The sequence below is a fragment of the Ctenopharyngodon idella genome, chromosome 13 (genome assembly GCF_019924925.1).
Source record: "Ctenopharyngodon idella isolate HZGC_01 chromosome 13, HZGC01, whole genome shotgun sequence".
Lineage (NCBI taxonomy): Eukaryota > Metazoa > Chordata > Actinopteri > Cypriniformes > Xenocyprididae > Ctenopharyngodon > Ctenopharyngodon idella.
Window position 1 is genome coordinate 13,966,411 of NC_067232.1, and position 20,274 is coordinate 13,986,684.

Here is a 20,274-nt window from a genome sequence, read left to right on the forward strand (position 1 = left end):
ACCGTCACTCCCCTACGCCCCACTTCACACCCTAGTCGTCCCCCCCGTGGTCACCCGGGAAACCGCAGGCTGCCCAAGCTGGCGCCAGCACTCTCGCTGAGCTGATCAATACTGCAGCATTTCCTGCCCATTCACTCAGGTCACACACTCACCTCATTAATTATTACTGCCAACACTGCTGCTGGAGCACCCCGGGCACCCACAACACACACACACACACACACACACACAGTCATCGGTTTTCGGACCAACATTTTGGTTAATGCCGCCCCCTATCATACCGATAAGTTTCACTATGGTCATATCTTAGTCATAGAAATAATGTTTGTTTGTCTTTTTTAAAGTGCTGTATAGAAATATTGACCTCTGTTAAATATCATAGGGAATCAGAAATTTTAGAATAAAGAGAGACAATAGTTAGTGTTTTTTCGAAAAGACATCTCATTTTATTTTAAAAGATAAATCTGATTTGGTAATCAAATGCATAGTGTGTACGAGTCCAGTAATCAACACTCGTCATTTCCATATCATCATCATCATCATCATCTGTAGAGCAGGTCAGAACCTCAAACATCCCAAAGAAAGTCCTCTTTAAAAAGCACCAAAAAAAAAAAAACACCAGTTGGCTCAGCTTCAGCATTAATCAGCTGCATCAAACTGAATCAAATTTATATTGAAAACATCTTTAGAACTTGGTAACCGCACAGGCCATGTTTTCCAGCGCTGACCGAGCCTCTGAGGGTGGGAAGCACTTCATGGCCTCTAAGGCCTTGTTGCCATGGTAACTGCACAGGTCAAGCGCCTGGCTCATGCCTCTTTCCATCTTTATCAGGCCCCGGAGCTGCAGAACACAAAGAATGAGGAGAAATTTTAATATCACTCCATCAAACTAATGAAACTGAAACAGTAAAACTCATATTCTTTTTAACTGAATTTAAAGGCAAGGAAAATCAAATCATGGCAATTTCTACAGATTAACAGGATTTACTTGAAAAACAAATAAAAGTAACACCTTATAATAAGGGTCAATTTGCAAACATTAATGTGTTTGGTATCATGAACTAACAATGAACAATACTTTTACAGCTTTTGCTAAAGCTGCAGTCCGTAAGTTTTGCCTCTTTGTCGCCATCTCTGTTTGAAACCTGCAATTGCAGTTGTTTGCGGAATTATCATCTTTACGTGGGTTGTGCATCGGCACGGCTCCTCAGCATGGATGAATCTAATGTTTTGAGGAGAATGTGTGGCTGTCAGTCACTGCAATAGTGGATACTGTACTTCAGAATTATACTTTGTTCTCAAATTGTTAATGTTAACAACATCAGCATTGCGTGACTGTGTATTTAGTGTGTATTAGCGTTACCTGTAGATTTCAATTTCTGTACAGTCTGATCTCTAACGTTAATTTGGTCATACCATACAATTTGATCGGGCTAAGGTAAGGAGATAGTTTTTAACACTGGCTGCTGGTTATGTACTTGCTCAAAATTTGATTTTTTAATTTTTAAACAAAAAATTACAGACTGCAGCTTTAATCTTAATTAAATGTTAATTTCTACATTTAATACATTTTAAATAACATTTAAAATTGTATGAATTAAAATTAATGTAGTATATATGAACATAAATTAACTGAGCAATAGTATAGTTATTTGTTCAATGTTAGTTCATGATCCCTAATGCGTAACCTAATGATAACAAATATAATACAATAAAAATAATACACTACTGTTCAAAAGTTTGAGGTCGGTACGATATTTTAATGTTTTTGAAACATTAAAAAAGTTTCTTATGCTCACCAAGGCCGTATTTATTTGATCAAAAATACAGTAAAATCAGTAATATTGTGAAATCTTGCTACAATTAAAATTAACATTAACATTTCTAACTGAATTTTTGTAAAAATGTACGTTACTAATGTAAGTAGTCTTAACTGTCAATTTTGATTAAATGAATGCATCTTTGTTGAATATATGTTTAATAATATAATATATACATATATTATTAAACATATAAATAAGAATTAAATTTAAAGCCAGAATACTCCACACTTTCCATCACTCAACTAGTCCTCTACTGTTCTCTACAAACATGTTTTGCTGGAGGCCATTTTACTAAATGAATTCTGGGATGTGTTGTGCTAAGAAGCCCTTGGGGGCCTAGAGTTAAAAACAGCAGAAGAGACCTGCTTTCACTAATGTGAGCGAGAGAAAGCCAAAGAGAGGGAGACAGAGAGAGACCTAGATGATGACATCAACTGGCGACCGATTTCTCACTGTTGTTTGTATGGCTACAGTTTTCTTTGACTGTAATATACAAAAAAAAAAAACTTTAAAGGGATAGTTCACCCAAAAATGAAAATTCTGTTATCATTTACTCACCCTCAGGTTGATCTAAACCTGTATGAATTTCTTTGTTCTGTTGAACGCAAAGGAAGATATTTTGAAGAATGTGGGGAACTGAACAGTTCTTGATTTCCATAGTATTTTTTTCCTTCTATGGAAGTCAATGGTGCCCCAAAGTGGCCTGGTTACAAACTTTCTTCAAAATATCTTCCTTTGTGTTCAGCAGAACAAGGAAATTTATACAAGTCTGGAACAACTTGAGGGTGAGTAAATGATGACAGAATTTTCATGTTTGGGTGAACTATCCCTTTAATATTTTCAGTTTGACAGACAGAGATATGACCTCATAAGTCATGACCCACCCGAGACACACTTTTACACACACATACACACACACAAAAAAACAATCAGACAGTGAATACTGGAGAGATTAATGTCACATTTCTGTGCTGATAGCAGAGATATGTGATGTGTGTGTGTGTGAGGGTGTGATCTGTCTGTCTGTGTCCTGTTGAAGGAGAATCTCGTGTGATGTTGCTGTCAAACCGTCTCTCTGTCTCCTCTACAAATAAACCTGCCACTCTATCTCCTAATATCCTGTTTCTACGGCGACCCGAGCTGCTTGTGTGCCCTCCTCCTCTTCCTGCCCCCTCCCCACCTCATCGCTGCCTCTATCTTTCTCCCCTTCTTTCTTTCTGTCTGTCTTCTCCTTCTGACTTTGGAAATCAAATTTCTGAACTTGCTATCAGTTACAGAGAACAAACACCTCCTATCAGTTCTCTCAGGACCGTAACCACCAATATTCACAGCATCGGTCGATCAATATGCGCTTTCAATGACCAATTCTTAAACTTTTACTTTAATAGAACTCAAATTTAAATATTTGATTACATTCTTGAACTCACACAAATATTAGTTTTGATATCCTGGTGCAGTGATGTTTTCAACCCCCTAACCCTAAATCTAACCTTTTTTCTCTTTTGCATCTTCGACTTTCATCAAGAATTTATTTAGTATGTTTATCAATCTCTTTTTCTCATGGGGACCGTTGGTTGTCACAATAATAGGTCATTACAGGTTTTGCTATCTTAAAAAAATAAATATATATATATATATATATATATATATATATATATTTAATTAAGCATGAACAACTTCAGTTTTGGTTATTAATTGGATATTAATTAACTTCTCTTTTTGTTTGTTTGTAAACATTGACACACGCTGGGAGCCTGGGAATGATTTCATGACTGACTCCTGGGAAATCGATCTGTATCATAACTGTATGAATGTTTCATCAGAAGTATTGTGGCTGGATTCATTGATTAGTGGTTTGACCAGGAGGATTGATTTCTCTTGAATTCGATAGACAATCTCACTTATTCATAGCTGAATGAAAATAATCAAATGATTTAGTGGTTTATACAACACATGAACACAAGGTTTCTGAACAGGAAGACACTAAAATGAGGCTGTCGTTACTTTGTTTTCTCTCTTCTTTAATCAGAAAATAGGAGTCGCTCACCTTTGTGTAATCAATCTGTCTAGCCATATTCTGGGCCTGAAATGAAGAGAGAAAAATGTGAATCCAGAGAACGTCATGCTGACACAATGAAATCTGAGCTGTAATGGTGTTTTGCCACCAGTCTAGAGGCTAAAATCTTATTGAATCACTTCTATTAATGACAAATACTGTCTCCTCAGTTACAATATCAATTATACTCCAGTAAAACTGGCTTGTCTGTCTGCTAGTTGCATTGAGACATCACATAGCTCACATAAATGACATCTCACCACTGTAATATGAATAAATGTATTAAAATATCATGGTATTATTCTCCATTAACTGTTACTGTTCAAAAGCTTGTGTTGTAAGGTTTTTTTTTTTAAATGTTTGGGAAAGAAGTCTCTTATGCTCACCACGGCTGCATTTATTTGATCAAAAATACAGTAAAAACAGTAATATTGTGAAATATTGTTACAATTTAAAATAACTGCTTTCTATTTTAATACATTTAAAACTGAATTTATTCCTATGATGGCAAAGCTGAATTTTCAGCATCATTACTCCAGTCTTCATTGTCACATGATCCTTCAAAAATCATTCTAATAGAGGTTATGCACGTGACGTCACCGTTAGCCATTAGTTACGCCCACTGAGTGGCAAAAAGACTGAGTGGCAGCATTGGTTTTCAGCGTGAATGCCGCGAAAAACACACAAAACACATCCAAAATGGGAAAGAGCTTTGCAATTGACTGTACAAATAGATTTGACAAAATCTGAGGTATATTTTTACAGACCGAAAGCTATAGAAAAAAAATAAGCAAATGGATTGCTGCAATTCACAGAAACGACTGGACTCCAGACAGAGAAACATGGATTTGCAGTTTTCATTTTGTGTCAAAATGTTGGATTTTGGGGTAAAACCATACCCTATATATTGTATTGTTATATATTGTGTTGACAACTCAATTAAACATTTACCATCTTATATTCTGCATAACTGGGTGTTTTTAAATAAACACGGACAAAAACTATACAAGTTTTAGCGATGGACGATATGATGATATAAATAACATTGATATAAGTGATCACTCGGATTTAGACCTACCTATAGTTATATAAGTGTTCATAGGCAGATTTGCTTTATGGACTGTATTTCCCCGGCTTTGAAATGCATACCCTCAGATGTTTTAAGTCAGCCTGTGTTTCGCTCTGTTTGGAGATGTTTTGCTTGTCTAGTCGTTAGCTCTGTTTGAAAGCTTTGAATATGAAACATTAAACACTAAAAAGATTCCTCTGCTACTCAAATATAATTAATTTATGAGAAAAATAAAGCTTAGCAATGAAAGATATCACATCTCATAGAATGTACATGTATATGAAAGCAATAAACCACAGAAGCTGTGCCTTACAGTCATTTACATATGGCTTTGACTGGTTGCTTTCATAAAATAGGCAACACAGCAGGAATATAATAAAAGACAATGTTTCATAAACAGGCACATTACCATTGAAAATTTTGGAGGTCTGTAAAACTATACAAGTTTTAGCGATGGACGATATGATGATATAAATAACATTGATATAAGTGATCACTCGGATTTAGACCTACCTATAGTTATATAAGTGTTCATAGGCAGATTTGCTTTATGGACTGTATTTCCCCGGCTTTGAAATCAGGCACATATAAATCTCAGGTAACACGATTCCTGGATGCATGTCAATATCCACGGATTAGGTTTCTTTGACATGTTTTAAGAAACACTTTCGAGCGCAACCTTTAGTGTAATCGTTTGTTTTACTCGCGTTTTCGCAGTTTCCCCTATTAAATCCAGTCATGCAGCAGGTTCTTTTGCCACTCAATCCAGTTGGGGGAGCGTGTTCCGGCGGGAAAATGACGTCAATGCATACCCTCTATATGTTGATTTTCAAAAAGAAACATTTTTTATTACTGTCAATGTTGAAAACAGTTGTGCTGCTAAATTTTTGTGGAAACGGTGATACTTTTTTTTTTTTTTTTTCTTCAGGATTCTGTGATAAATAGAAAGTTCAAAAGAACAGCATATATTTGAAATGGAAATCTTTTTACACATTATAAATGCCTTTACAGTCACTGTTGATCAATTTAACTCGTCCTTTATTTCTTTAAAAAAAATGGTAGTGTATGTTGTATTTTCTATTAATTTATGCTGATTTACAAAAAAAAACTTTCAGCATGATATTTCATAGAGAGTCTTTGAAATATTACACTTGCTTCAATGTCATTTTTTTTTTTTTTTACAGATTTTGCTTTGCTACCAGTTTGTTAGCTTGCCGGCATCTACTATTTCAATGTGGTTGTCTGGTACCTGTTTCAGCTGGTGCCGCCATCTCTCAGGTCCTATGATCTGTCTGTGGAAGACAACAGGAGCCAAATCCAAACTAAACACAGCTGGCTCTGACCCGCTCTTCACGAACGGCTGTAGATCAGAGTTTAGCTGCAAAACACACACATATATCCATGAATGTTATGAAACACTGCGTGAACAGTTTGAGTTTTCTAAAGGGAAAACAGGAGAATGAAACAAGCAAACAGGAGGTGTAGAGAAACAGCTTGTTCCCACAATGCACATGTGCAACTGTGCATACACACCTTGTGTCCGAGGGCGAGGTGTTTTCCGTACTGAAAAGCCAAATTCTGAGCCTCGGTACCGTGTCTGGCCAGCTTCATCGCTGCTTGACAACTCTTGGCAAGCAAAGCTCCATGGCAGAGGAATGTTTGGTCTTCCCAGGAAGCAATTGTTAGACAGCCCTCCTTCAGAATACAGAAAAACTCAATCAAATAAACATTTATGTTTTATAGTTACAAAAGCTTTCAATTTTAGATAAATACTGTGCTTTTGAGCTTTCTTTTTATCAAAGAATCTTGAAAAAAGTTACAGTTTCCATAAAAATATCAAGCAGCACAACTGTTTGAAACATTAATAAGAAGAAATGTTTCTTAAACACCAAATCAGCATATTAGAATGATTTCTGAAGGATCATGTGACATAGAAGACTTGAGTAATGCTTAGTAATGGCTAGAATATATCATAAAACAAGCCCTCGTAGACCACAACCAAAAGGAAACTTTTAGTCAAATTAATTTCAATTCCCAAACAAACAGAATGTTGCAGGAAACTACAAGGATGTAACTTCAAAAACAAAAAAAAGAGTAAACAAAAAAACTGATGGTATGAGGGTGGGGGGGGAGGTGTAACCGAAGGAAGGAAAGTTGATGCAAACATCTGCTCGGAAACGTCTCCTCTAAAAAGGGTAAAAGAAACTTGAATCTCTCCCTCTCTCTCCCTCTCTCGTTGCATTTCTTTCACATAAATGTGGTCCTCTCCATCACTTTTCCTGTTTCTCGCCTCACACAGGAAACTTTGTCATTCATTATTTACTAGTGGTTTGCAGATGTTTTAAGTCAGCCTGTGTTTCGCTCTGTTTGGAGATGTTTTGCTTGTCTAGTCGTTAGCTCTGTTTGAAAGCTTTGAATATGAAACATTAAACACTAAAAAGATTCCTCTGCTACTCAAATATAATTAATTTATGAGAAAAATAAAGCTTAGCAATGAAAGATATCACATCTCATAGAATGTACATGTATATGAAAGCAATAAACCACAGAAGCTGTGCCTTACAGTCATTTACATATGGCTTTGACTGGTTGCTTTCATAAAATAGGCAACACAGCAGGAATATAATAAAAGACAATGTTTCATAAACAGGCACATTACCATTGAAAATTTTGGAGGTCTGTAAGATTTTTTTTTAATGCTTATGAATGATTTATGCTCACTAAGGCTGCATTTATTTGATTAAAAATACAGTAAAAACAGTAATATTGTGAAATATTATTACAATATAAAATATATATTTAAATTTTCAGCAGCCGTTAAAGAAATCGTACAAAGTAGTTAGTTTGTGTCCCATAGCGTGCCCCTGGTGGCTATATGTGGTAAGTGCAGTGGGTTGAATGTCGTACCTCTGCAGAACTGGAACTCTCGTGATAGATTCCTTGCACCACATCTCCAATAGCACTGGAGATCATCTCCACCACCTATAACAAACATAACATTAGAACACTTAGGGCAGAAAAATATTTTCCACATAAATGAAGACTCTAAGAATAAGAGTGTTGATATCAGCCCCATCTGTTCTGAAATGAGTATTTATTAGGACATGAGCTGTTTGGGAATAGGGGAAGACTTTTTTCCAGTCCACTCAGTCTAAAAGAGCATCTGAGGGACAGATAGAATAACCATCACTTCAGTTATTAAACAGATGGCCAGTCAAAACAGTGCAATGTCCAGAGGATACAGAGCTTAATGAGGACTCTGACATCTGCACAAGCTTATTGATTCAGTTCAAAACACACAAGCACAAAACTGCTATATAGCACAAAATTACTCAACACCTACAGAAAATCATCTGATATTTTAGTGTTGATTGGGCTGTTCTCTTGAACTACAAAAATATGCATGCAAAATATACATAAAAATCCCTAGTCACAGAATTCTAAAGAAATGCAATAAGACATCTCAAGAATAAGAAAACCAATCCCAAAGGATTAATTGTCTGATAGAATTCAAACAAATAGGCATAAATAGGCATTTTCCTAATTCTAAAAAATTAACCCCCGGTTTCACAGACAAAGCTTAAGCTAGTCCCAGACTAAAATGCATGTTTGAGCTGTTTTAACTGAAAGCAACTTGCACTGGCATATCTTAAAATATGTCAGAGCCATTGTTTTGTCTCAAGATGCACACCAGTAATGTTTTTTTCTAGAGTACGTTTATAAAAGCTACTTAAAAACTCTAATTGAACTAAGGCCTAATCCTGGCTTAACCTAAGCCCTATCTGTGAAACCGGGCCTAAATTGTTTAAAAATAACTTTTGTCTTATAAAAATGTGTGTCCATAAATCTTGTGTCAATTCTGTTACCATACCGTACTTTGCCATTAAATTGGTGGAATTATCTCCCACAACTATGTAAGATACAGGAAATGATGTCACTTTCCCTCACTGATCAGATCTGTGTGCTCTCTCTGAGAAAATATTTTAATCTAAAAAGTTCTTACACCAAGAGTTATTTTGTAAAACGTCAAATTTGTTACCACAATATCAAAAAGAAAAAACAGAATTTATTACTGATCACACAGTGGGTTGTTTAAAAGTCTTTTAATCATGATTTCATTAGTGCCGTGTGCTCTTAGCATTTATGCTAGCAAGTGGAGTTTTAAAATGGTCAATTCTGTTACCGTCAAACTCTGTTACCAAGGTAGAGTAACAATGTTGACAGTATGTGACAGAATTGACAGTAACAGAGTTGACAAACAATACTTTAAAGAAAAAGGAAAATAACTTGTGTTTGGCAAGCACTGAATTATTAAAATTGAATATGTTTTCAATAAGATACTGGAAAGAATTTCTGTTAGTGAACAGTTTTTTTTTCTTAACTTTTTGAAATGCAAAATGTAGCCTAATCTCCAATTATAGAATCACTCACATACATACACATATACATACAGTATATATATATAATAGCAAAATAATGTAGAGTAATATTAAAAAAAAAAAAAAATAGCAAAAAAGAAATAATATAAAAAGATTTGTTACTTTTTTCAATGATTAGACAACTTAAATTTTAGTTACATGAATTTAAAACTGAACAGCTTTGAATAATGCAAGGTTTGCATCTTTGAGGTTGAATAAAAATTGTCATAATTTTTATTTTTGGGTGAATAAAAAAAAAAAAATACTTGATTGTGCAGTGCCTACAGTACTCCTGAGGGGGGCGCTACTCCGTTACAGCTACTCCACAACAGTCAGCTGGAGCAAGTCACTGACAGCTCTGTCTTTCATCTAATCACATGCTTCAGTATCCCTTCCATCCGTCGCCATAGGCTACATTCTCCACCTTTTTTTCACCCTCCATTATTCTTTTTCCTCTTTTCCCGAAAGACCTGCCTGTTGAATCATAAGACCACAGGCAGAATCTCCAGGGAACTAGAATAGCAGAGGCCTTCTATCCAGACACTACTATTCCTCAGCTATTCCTCAAATTTAATATTATGTTACTCCTCTCCATTCCCCAAACTTTCTCTCTCAAACTTTGTTTTTCTCACTCTTTCCTTCTCTCTCTCCCTCTCTTTGCCCTCTGAGTAACCAGATCTTTGAGGAAACAGTGAGGAACTTGACTCCTCTACCCAGAGCCCAGAGAAGACAGAGAGCCCCTATAGCGCAGCCAGATGTGCGGCTTCACACACTCCACACGGAGAAATTAAAGCGTGTGTGTGTGTGTGTGTGCACAAGAATGAATGTGTGTTTGTGTACGTCTATGTCTTTCGTGTGAGTTTGTGTGTGTGTGTGTGTGTGTGTGTGTGTGTGTGTGTGTGTGTGTGTGTGTGTGTGAAGTGGGGGGGCTTTTTTTGGAAAGTATCAGATAAGCTGCCCTCCCTCCGTCTCGTCTCATTCCCAAATCCAGCCGGAGTCGTGTTTCGCCGACAGGTCTGTGAGGAGAAGAAAGAGGAGACAGCCGCTCGCGGATCCCTTTACCGTTTATACTAGTGTTGAGCCAGAATCCCACTCTCTCTCTCACTCACACACACAGAGAGAGAGAGTCTACTAAGTCAGGATCCCACTCAAGGCCGCGATACATAATACAGATCAATCAGGGGGAAAAAGCGCTTTGCTGCGGAGAGGGAACGTCTGATTTCCACCGCTAATGCTCTCACGCTAACTGAACCGCTAATGCAATGGGGCCTCGCCCTCATTTACATAGACGGCAGTTTGAAGAGTGAGATGCGTTCAGATGGTTCTGGCTGGGTGAATGTCAGTTACATCAAGGGACTGGGAGAAAACTGAACACTTAAAATATATATATTTTTAATCACTTTAGCTAATTGTAAATACATCTATGGAAGTTTAACCTGCAGCTAAAGAGTCTGATCTCTGATTGGCTGGACATCCTGTCAGTCAGTCACTACTTCAGTGAGTCAGAACAGAGCGTGTGTGGCTTTAATCACGGTTCGCTGCACAACAGGTTCAGTTTCACACAAAAAAGGATTTTACTCACACTTTCTTCTGTGTGTGTGTGTGTGTACTAAAAACGAGGGCTCAAAATGACCTTCTGTCCACAGCTGCCAAGGGCGAGTAAAGTTAGAAAATTAGCATATATATTTCTTACTGACAATGAAACAACATTTTGCATTAGTATTTTTTTTTTTTTTTTTGGGTTTTTTTTTTTATTCAAGACACATTTTGTTCTTAATATTTAATAATAATATTTAGCACTTTTTGCCTATTAGTGCATATACAGTACTGTTCAAAAGTTCGGGGTTGTAAGATATTTTAATGTTTTTGAAAGAAGTCTCTTATGATCACTAAAGCTACATTTTATTTGATCAAAAATACAGTAAACTGTTTTCTATTTTTATTTCTATTTGTTTTATTGATGATAATAATAAGAAATGTTATAAATGTTCAATCTAGTTTTTTTTTACAATACATAATACATTTTTTCAAGATTCTTTGATGAATAGAAAGTTCAAAAGAACTGCATTTATTTGAAATTATAAAATTATAACATTATAAATGCATTTACTGTCACTTTTGAACCATTATATGCTCTATCTTATATAATTCTCTATCTTAAATCCTTACACTAGAATTGAGGTAGATATTGAGGCATCAAAAAACACACTTGACCTCTAAACAGGTGAGGAATTTCCAATTTCGGCCACCAGGAGGTGCTATAGAACACGCTAATACAAACTCCTAAATCCACTGTATTACTACACGCTATCTACCTAAAGAGAGTGTGTATTAAACACGCAGACACAAAATCAGGTGTGTCCTGATTATAACATGTCTGGCTGTCTGAATGCTGAGCCCCTCTTGAGAAAAAACACAGAATCTGTTCTTTATATTAGTCACCACAATCTGCTGATCATCTCAATTCCCTGTAGTCATTTCCATGTCCACTCATGCACATATTAAAGTGAGCTTAAGTGTGTGTGCGTGTGTCTGAGGCTATACGCAGAAGGAAAAGAGTTTGTTTTCCTCCACAGGGAGAGCTGCATTCTAGAGCCGCACTTGGTGACAGATCCTGTCAGCGTACTGCCGCTTAGTGCATCTGAGTGTGTCTGTGTGCATTAGAGAGACACAGAGAGATGAAATGTTAGGGTTTCCTAGTGCAAATCCCTTTTTACTTAGTCTGTTAATATTATGATATGACAAGCGATATCCTCGAAAACAGTAAATCCCAACCAGGGGAACGTGTATTTAAGCGGGTATTTTTTTGCTTTTGCCTTATTAAATATCTATAAAACAGAAAACAAAATACTTAAAAGGTTAAATAATTATATAAATGAATGAATAATTAAAAAAAAAAAAAAAAGAAATAATTAAATACTATGGCTCTGTATAAAAATTGAATAAACCAAATCCCTGTTGAGCTTTCTTCATAGGCAGCATTTCAAGGGCCCATAGGCATGAAGCAAAGTAGCACAATTCTAATATAATTACTTTTGACCAAATTCTAAGGCAGCATCACATATCCTTCACAGAGAATGCAATCCCATAATGCACTGAACAAAAATATTGATTATAAATACACTACTGTTCAAAAGTTTGGGGTCAGTAGTTTTTTGTTGTTGTTTCGATGCAATAAATGTATCAGTAAAGTCTTATACATTTAATTTTTTAACAAAAATATTGTTTCAAATAAATTCTGTTCTTTCGAACTTTCTATTCATCAAAAGAAAAAGAAAAAAGAAAAAAAAAAAAATCACAGTTTTCACAAAAATATTAAGCAGCACTACTGTTTTCAACATTGATAATAATAAGAAATGTTTCATGAGCAGCAAATCAGCATATTAGAATGATTTCATCAGGATCATGTGACATTGAAAACTGGAGTAATGATGCTAAAAATTCAGCTTTGCCATCGCTGGAATGATACATTTTAAAATGTGTTAAAGGGGACCTATAATGCCCCTTTTACAAGATGTAATATAAGTCTCTGGTGTCCCCAGAATGTGTCTGTGAAGTTTCAGCTTAAAATACCCCACAGATCATTTATTATAGCTTGTCACATTTGCCCCTATTTGGGTGTGAGCAAAAACAAGTTTTTGTGTGTGTCCCTTTAAATGCAAATGAGCTGCTGCTCCCGGCCCCCTTTCCAGAAGAGGGCGGAGCTTTAACAGCTTGTGCATCAGTTGCTCAACAACAACAAAGCTGGAGAATCTCACGCAGCCAAAACGACAATTGTCAGTAACGGTGTTCAGCCTTACATTGTTCAAACTGGAGTCAGACACTGATGGAGAGACTCAGGAAGAAGTTACAACTTTTAGAATGCAATTGTGCTCCTTTGTGCTTCAGATATAGAGTGCTATTTGTATAATGCATGGAATTGTTGCCTATGTAGAGCATTTTAAATCAGTAACTTATGAGGGTTGATTTCAGTTTGAGCCGCTGGAACAGAGCTGGCCTATGAGTTAAAAGTAACACACTTCAGGGTTATTTGAGCCATATCAATAAGGTACATAAGACAAAATAGGTTGGGAAACAATGCTCTAAAATGTCCTGATGTATTCTACTATCACTTTACATCTGAACTGGACATTCATAATACTGTATGATACTCAGAAAGATGTATAGTGAGATGCTGTAACCCTGAGTCGAGAGAGGCAGTGGGGCTGCTGGCCGCATGCAGTTAGACGGTGCTTTGACTGCGACTCTAATTAGAGCTGGAGGAGAACACTGACACTTAATGAGGGGTGTAGGAGACATATGCTCACACACACACACACACACACACACACACACACACACACACTCACGCACACACATAAAGAGTGCAAGAGAATGTGGGAGAATGCAAGTGTATGGAAATTAGCAAGAGAGGACACACAGCATACAGCATGGTGAACAAAGTCTTTGAGGACTGAAGTCAGAAGCCAGTGACATGATTTTCTCTTTTTTTTCTTTCAGTGCTTTGCATAAAAACACAAATGTATTGGAAAAAGTAGATTACACCTCCAGCATGAAGAGATGTCTGTTTATTTAGCTATATTTTTGGTACAAAAATACCAGAAGTAAGCAAAATCTGACAAAACCTCTATATTTGGTGATGTCTGATAGTAATATATTTTTAATCCTGAAAATGGAAAAAACAAAAAGAAACACCTTCCTTCCCTTTTCTTTCAGGGATAGTGGTTAGTTTGTAATATTTATAATAATTATTTTATATATATATATATATATATATATATATATAAAAAAAATATATGTACACATCTACACTACTATTCAAAAGTTTGGGGCTGCTAAGATTTAAAATTAATATTTTTATAAGATTTAAATGTAATATTTATTTAATATATATTTAATAATAAAGCAGTATTTTATGCTTGCCAAGGGTGCATTTATTTGATCAATATACAACAGTGATACTGTGAAATATTATTACAATTTAGAAAAACTATTTCTATTTTAATATATTTTACAATGTAATTTAGTCCTCTGATGGCAAAGCTGAATTTTCAGCATCATTACTCCAGTCTTCAGTGTCACATGATCCTTCAGAAGTCATTCTAATACGCTGATTTGCTGCTCATTAAACATTTCTTAACATTAGTTGTGCTGGTTAATATTTTTTTGGAAAACGTGATGCAATTTTTTCAGGATTCAAAAGAACTGGATTCAAAAGAGTGTTTATTTGAAATACAAATCTTTTGTAACATTATAAATGTCACATCTGCCACTTTTGATCAATTGAATGCATCGTTGTTGAATAAAAGTATTACTTTATTTAAAAAAATAAATAAATCTTACTGACCCCATACTTTTTAATGACTGTATAGATTGCTAAGAAAAAGTGTTTGTACTGTTTATTTATGCACAATTTATTATTTTTTTTTTTATTACAATGGAGCGAACTCGGACCAGGGATTCTTTCTTACTGAGCATAGCGTAAGCAATGGAAAGAACCTGGAGTGGACTATTTACAGAACATATTTAGTACCTTGGTGTCATTGAGCTGGGCCAATCCAGTGCAGGCATTCGCCAACAGGAAATCACCGCTCAGAACAGCCATCTTGTTCCCAAACTGCATGTCTTTGAGAGGGCCGTCCGAGTTCGTCCACTCCTTCAGATTAACAATCCCACGATGCACCAGGAAGGCAGTGTGAATCAGCTCCGTGATCTCAGCCAAGTTCCGCTGACTAACAAAGAGAGAAAAAGAGAAATATTAAGATTCTGAGAAGGAATATAGTTTCTATAGCACACTTTATACAGAAAGGAAGTGATTTTAGCCCAAATGTTCTTCTGCAGAACAAATAACCCAGAGAGCATGTGAAGTGTCCTGGTGACCATAATGCACTTCACAAACTACCAACTGCCACTGATTATCAGACGAGCCAGATTATCACAACGCCATCACACGGACGTTATAATCAAATGTTGATTTGGGTTCAGGACCATAATCAGCTTGAACCATTGAGGTCTCAGCGATAACCACCTTCCAGACACAAGAGAGAGACGTTAGTGCTGATGACCACTTACCCCTCCTTCAGAGCGGGAGACATGGAAAGAAAATAGGGTGAGAGAATAAAGAAAAAACGTTTTTGATGAAGGGATTCTCTTCAGTTTGGCAGTATGAGTGGAGCACTGTGGCCGCTTCTGCTCTCACACACACACGCTAGTGCTTGGGTAATTACAATGCACTGCAATAATTCTTGTTGTCATTAAATGCTGTTCATTAATGGACCATCTCCTGAGCTCAATCATCCCTATTGTGCAGAGCTCTCATGTCCATGCGTCCACTGATCCCAGTCAGTTTCACTTCAGCTGACACGGGCGCATGTGCTGAGTAAATACTGATCTGAGATGTTGATGTGATTTACAAAGGATAAGGATGACTGGGGAAACTCAAACATACTTTAAAGAAGTGTAATTGTATGCATCCAACATCTCAGGTCAAGAGTTGTAGAGTTCTACTTGTATTTTTTATATTGGTGAATGTGAAATGTCCACTTTTTAAAAACCTATTAAATTCTGATTCATACAATTATTAACCCTACATTTTACATTTTTCTGAATTAATATCCTGTTTACCTCAGAAATGCATGTGATTATGGAAGTAAAGTGTGTAGAGAATGGCATTTCAAGTTAGAAGGTGTTTTTTAGAACAGGTTTGTGAGACCTCAGACCTACGCTCACACGTGACAAATTGTATTAAATGTGACATTTTAATTAAAATTACAAATTAAATTAAATGAAAAATTAAAACTAAATAAAAAAAAATAAAGATTTAAAAATACAGTGTGAAAAGCCCAAAATACATTAAATGTGACATTTTTAATTCAAAATTAACACTAAATAAAAAACAAATAATTAAAAATACAGTATGAAAAGCCCAAAATGCATTAAAATGTAACATTAAAATAAAAAATAAAAACTTGTTAGCACTTTATTTTACAGTCCAGTTCCACATGTACATACTATGTACTTTTATGTAGCAATTACAATAACTGGGTTATAACTAGGTACTAACATTGAACCTACCCCTAAACCTAACCTTAACCCATGCAGATACCAGTACTTTCTTGGGTAAGTACACTGTAAGTACACGTAGTGTAAAATAAAGTGTAACCAAAAACTCAATTAAAAAATAAAAGAAATAATATAACAGCCAAAAACTGACAGTTTAATTCTGATTTGTCACTGTAAAAAATGTAAAAATTACAATGCAAAAATGAAATGAAATTAAAAATTAAGAATACATTTTTAAAAATTAAATATACAGTGTGAACAGTCTGAATTAATGTGGGTTTTATCATTCTCCATCATTGGCATGCTTCATTTCTATTAGGGTGGAAGACAATGAGTCCACAGAATGCCAATAATACAATTTTGGCCCTTTTCCGCCTCCTTGCCCCCGTTCTTAATTGATGTGTAATTTCACCGCAGCCTCCACAGAACATCAGGTTCATAATGATTGCCTCCATTTATTTAATTCAGATTAACATCCTAAGTTTGACTATTTTAATGCCACATGTTAATACCTTAAAAAAAAAAAAAAGATATGGGCCACATTCAGCTGCAGTGTAAATGTAGCCAAGGTGTGTGTGTGTGTGTGTGTGTGTGTGTGTGTGCTTCTCAGTCCCCTGTGGCTTCCAGTATCGAATTGCTGATTTGATACTCATTAGTAATAGTGATGACATTTGTAAACAGCATTTTCTAACAGTTTTCTGTCCTGAAATGATTTTTTTTTATATATATATACAGTCTTTGTCTCCTTCATCTTTGGACTGTCTGCAGTGTTTTGGCTGTGTGCAGACAGACAGAGTTGAATCGAAATCTAATTTTCCCCCAAATCTGCAGCTATGCCGTCTATGTTTTTTTGAAGTCAGTGGGAGGGGCAGCACAGGGAGTATAAATAGCCTCAGAACTCAGTTGCATAGCAACCGATGCCATGGCGCAGAGGGGTTCCGCCCCCTGACACGCCCCCTTTCTCTGCTTGCTCTATTTTCTCTGCCAATTTAACCCTGAAGCACAGTCAAGCGTGTGCCTGCAAGCTCACAGCAGATCACCTTAGAGGTCAGGATGTCAGTTGACCAAAAGCATCACTAAACCTGTCACACAGTATCTCAGCACATGATGTTTTAATGAAAGATCATGAAAGATTGTTTTGCTTCGAAACTCTTTATGATGCGAGTTCATCTTGGCACACACACAACACAGAAAACACCCATATAAAACCCCTAGCACTAAATAAGACTTAGTAAGACAGTTTGGCCTGCTCTATTCTATATATATTAAATATGAATAAATATTATTTAGAAGTTTGGGGTCAGTAAGATTTTTTAAAGTTTTTGAAAGAAGTCTCTTATGCTCACCAAGGCTGCACTTATTTGATCAAGAATACAGTAAAAACAGTAATATCGTTAAAATATTATTACAACTTTAAATAACAATTTCTATTTGAATGAATTTTACAATGTAATTTATTCCTGTGATGGCAGAGCTGAATTTTCAGCATCATTACTCCAGTCTTCAGTGTCACATGATCCTTTAAAGATCATCACGTTTTGGAAATTTCATTCATATCTTGATCTTTCCATCAAGCATTTTTATGTGGAATTAAAAAATTTGCATTAAAATATGTTAATGGAACCCCAGCTAACAGGTAGTGTTTTGCATATGACAGAACCACCTAAAAAAACAGACAGGCTTTCAGGATGCCATGTCTAATGATCTAAAACAAATTCAAGAAACCTTAACCAAGCAAATATTTAGTGACTACAATGCTTATTGTTCAGCTTTCGGACACAGCCAAAGTCTGCTGAATGTCACACTCATGTTCCTCAACATGCCTTTAAAAGTAATGTCACGCAATCATTCAAACAGATGTCTCTCTCAGCAAGATGCACTTGTGCACGTATGCGATCAAACACACACCCACTAACCATGAGCATTTCTGTCAAAAGAGAACACACACACTTACCATCCACCTGACATGCACACACAGCTACACAACACTGTGTGTGTGAGAGAGAAAGTGACTCGAAGGGACATTTTACAAATGCTGCATGTCAAGGAGGAGGAGAGCAGCACAGCAATTCATCCATCACCACCATCAAACACACCTCTAACCAGGAACGAGAGAGCGAAAGGTGTCATCGGAGGAGGGAGAGAAGGGGGGAAGTTGAAAGGAAAAAGAGATGACTGACAAAGAAAGAGAACAGATTCAGAACAGAAAGGGGGAGAGAAACAGCTCTAGGTACATGTATGTGAGAAAGAGGTAACTACCACAGACATGTTTATTCTTTACTCAACCGTTTCAAACCATGTGACTTCCATTTTTCTGCTGAACACAAAAAGAGAATTTTTTTTCTGGTCCGTAAAAGTATCAAAAAAGTGGCCCAGATTACATGTACAATATATTGTGAACTGTTAACAGAATCACTGATTCATAGAGTTGAACCGAAGTCCCTTTAAGACAAGTCATTTCACTCGGCGGCCATCTTTGAAACGCCTCTCGGGCATCCAAGTGCAGCTCCTATATTTTTGAATGGGAAAACATCAAATTCTCCAAAACTGTTAACTAAGCTTACGATTGAGTTTCATGTTTGAAAACACCAATGAAATCTGACAACAAGTGTCTAATAAAGCTTGTTTCTTATGTTCAAATAGTGTTTAAAAAAAGCTTGTTTTTCATGCTAGACCAGCCAATGCGCATGCGCAGTCATGAACGCGAGTCTGAGCATGCTGCCTGTTTCTATAGCAACCGGAGCTTCGAACGGCAGCTGCAGTGATGCGATGACTTTACTAATCAACGATTGGCTCTTTCACTCAGAAGGCGGGGCTTATTCGCCATATTGGGTGTTGCACATTCTCCCATTCATAAGTAATAGGAGTGCACCGTCCTCCTATATATTTGGTTGAACAGTTTAATCATTCAGAATCATTCGTTGTGAACCAGATCAGTTGATTCGTTGAAAAGATCAGATTCAAAAGAATGACCGATTCATGTACAAATCAGCGCTACTTTTCTCTCTATGATTTCGGTTTATTTGTCACAAAATTATCATACAATTTCAGAAGATTTGGAATGCAAGTCATATCAAAGTCCCTTTCAAGGAAAATCTGGTCACTCGGTGGCCATATTTGCAACGCTTCTGGGCAGCTATGTCGGGCATTCAGACCAAGTACTATCTATTTGAATGAGGAAATCCTGAAATTGCAAAAACTGCTTGCCGAACTCACAATTAAATAACATATTTCAAATCAGCAACAAAATCGGACATGAACGCATGTGCAGTCCTAAGCGCGAGTCTTCAGGTTTCTATGGGAACTGGAGCTTCTAACGGCAGCTGCAGTGATGCAATGACTGTACCAGTCAGCGATTGGCTCTTTTACTTAGAAGGCGGGACATATTCCACCATACTGCGTGTTGCAGTTTCTCCCATTCATAAGTAATAGGAGTGAACAGTCTTTCTATGGCTGCATTCGAAAACTGAAAAGTGCTGCCTTCGGAGGATGCATTCCAAGGTATGAAGGCATCAAGACACGTCCGATTCCAAAGTTAGCTTCACTTCCTGTCTCATGAGATGCCTTAATCTAATCGATTTTTGAAGGCAGCACTGATGTATCCTTCGCTGCCTTTGATATCCCACAATCCTGTGCTTTCCATTCTGTGACAGTTGAGCTAAAAATAAAGATGGCATCTGAAAGTTGCGGTTGGTGGTCAGTTTGTGTGTAAATGTAAGTTTTTGACCATTGTTTTCCACTTTTGATGTCATTTCTAGTGAGAAATTACTACTGTAGTAATTAAATATTCGCTTAGTTATTACCAAAGCTCGCACAATTTTGCTGTAGATCATTAAACTGTTACGT

General features: G+C 36.3%; 1 protein-coding gene across 1 annotated transcript in view; it reads right to left on the bottom strand.

The window, feature by feature from the left end:
* Positions 1-421: 421 nt before the first annotated feature.
* pdss2 (prenyl (decaprenyl) diphosphate synthase, subunit 2) overlaps positions 422-20,274 on the bottom strand; it is a 34,410-nt gene continuing 14,557 nt past the window's right edge. The window contains exons 3-8 of the mRNA XM_051917834.1: positions 14,900-15,098; positions 7,856-7,930; positions 6,482-6,643; positions 6,198-6,326; positions 3,871-3,906; positions 422-841 (exon numbers count right to left, since the gene is read on the bottom strand). Coding sequence (XP_051773794.1) covers positions 686-841; positions 3,871-3,906; positions 6,198-6,326; positions 6,482-6,643; positions 7,856-7,930; positions 14,900-15,098 — 757 coding nt within the window. The 3' untranslated portion in view covers positions 422-685. The remainder of the gene's footprint in view (positions 842-3,870; positions 3,907-6,197; positions 6,327-6,481; positions 6,644-7,855; positions 7,931-14,899; positions 15,099-20,274) is intronic.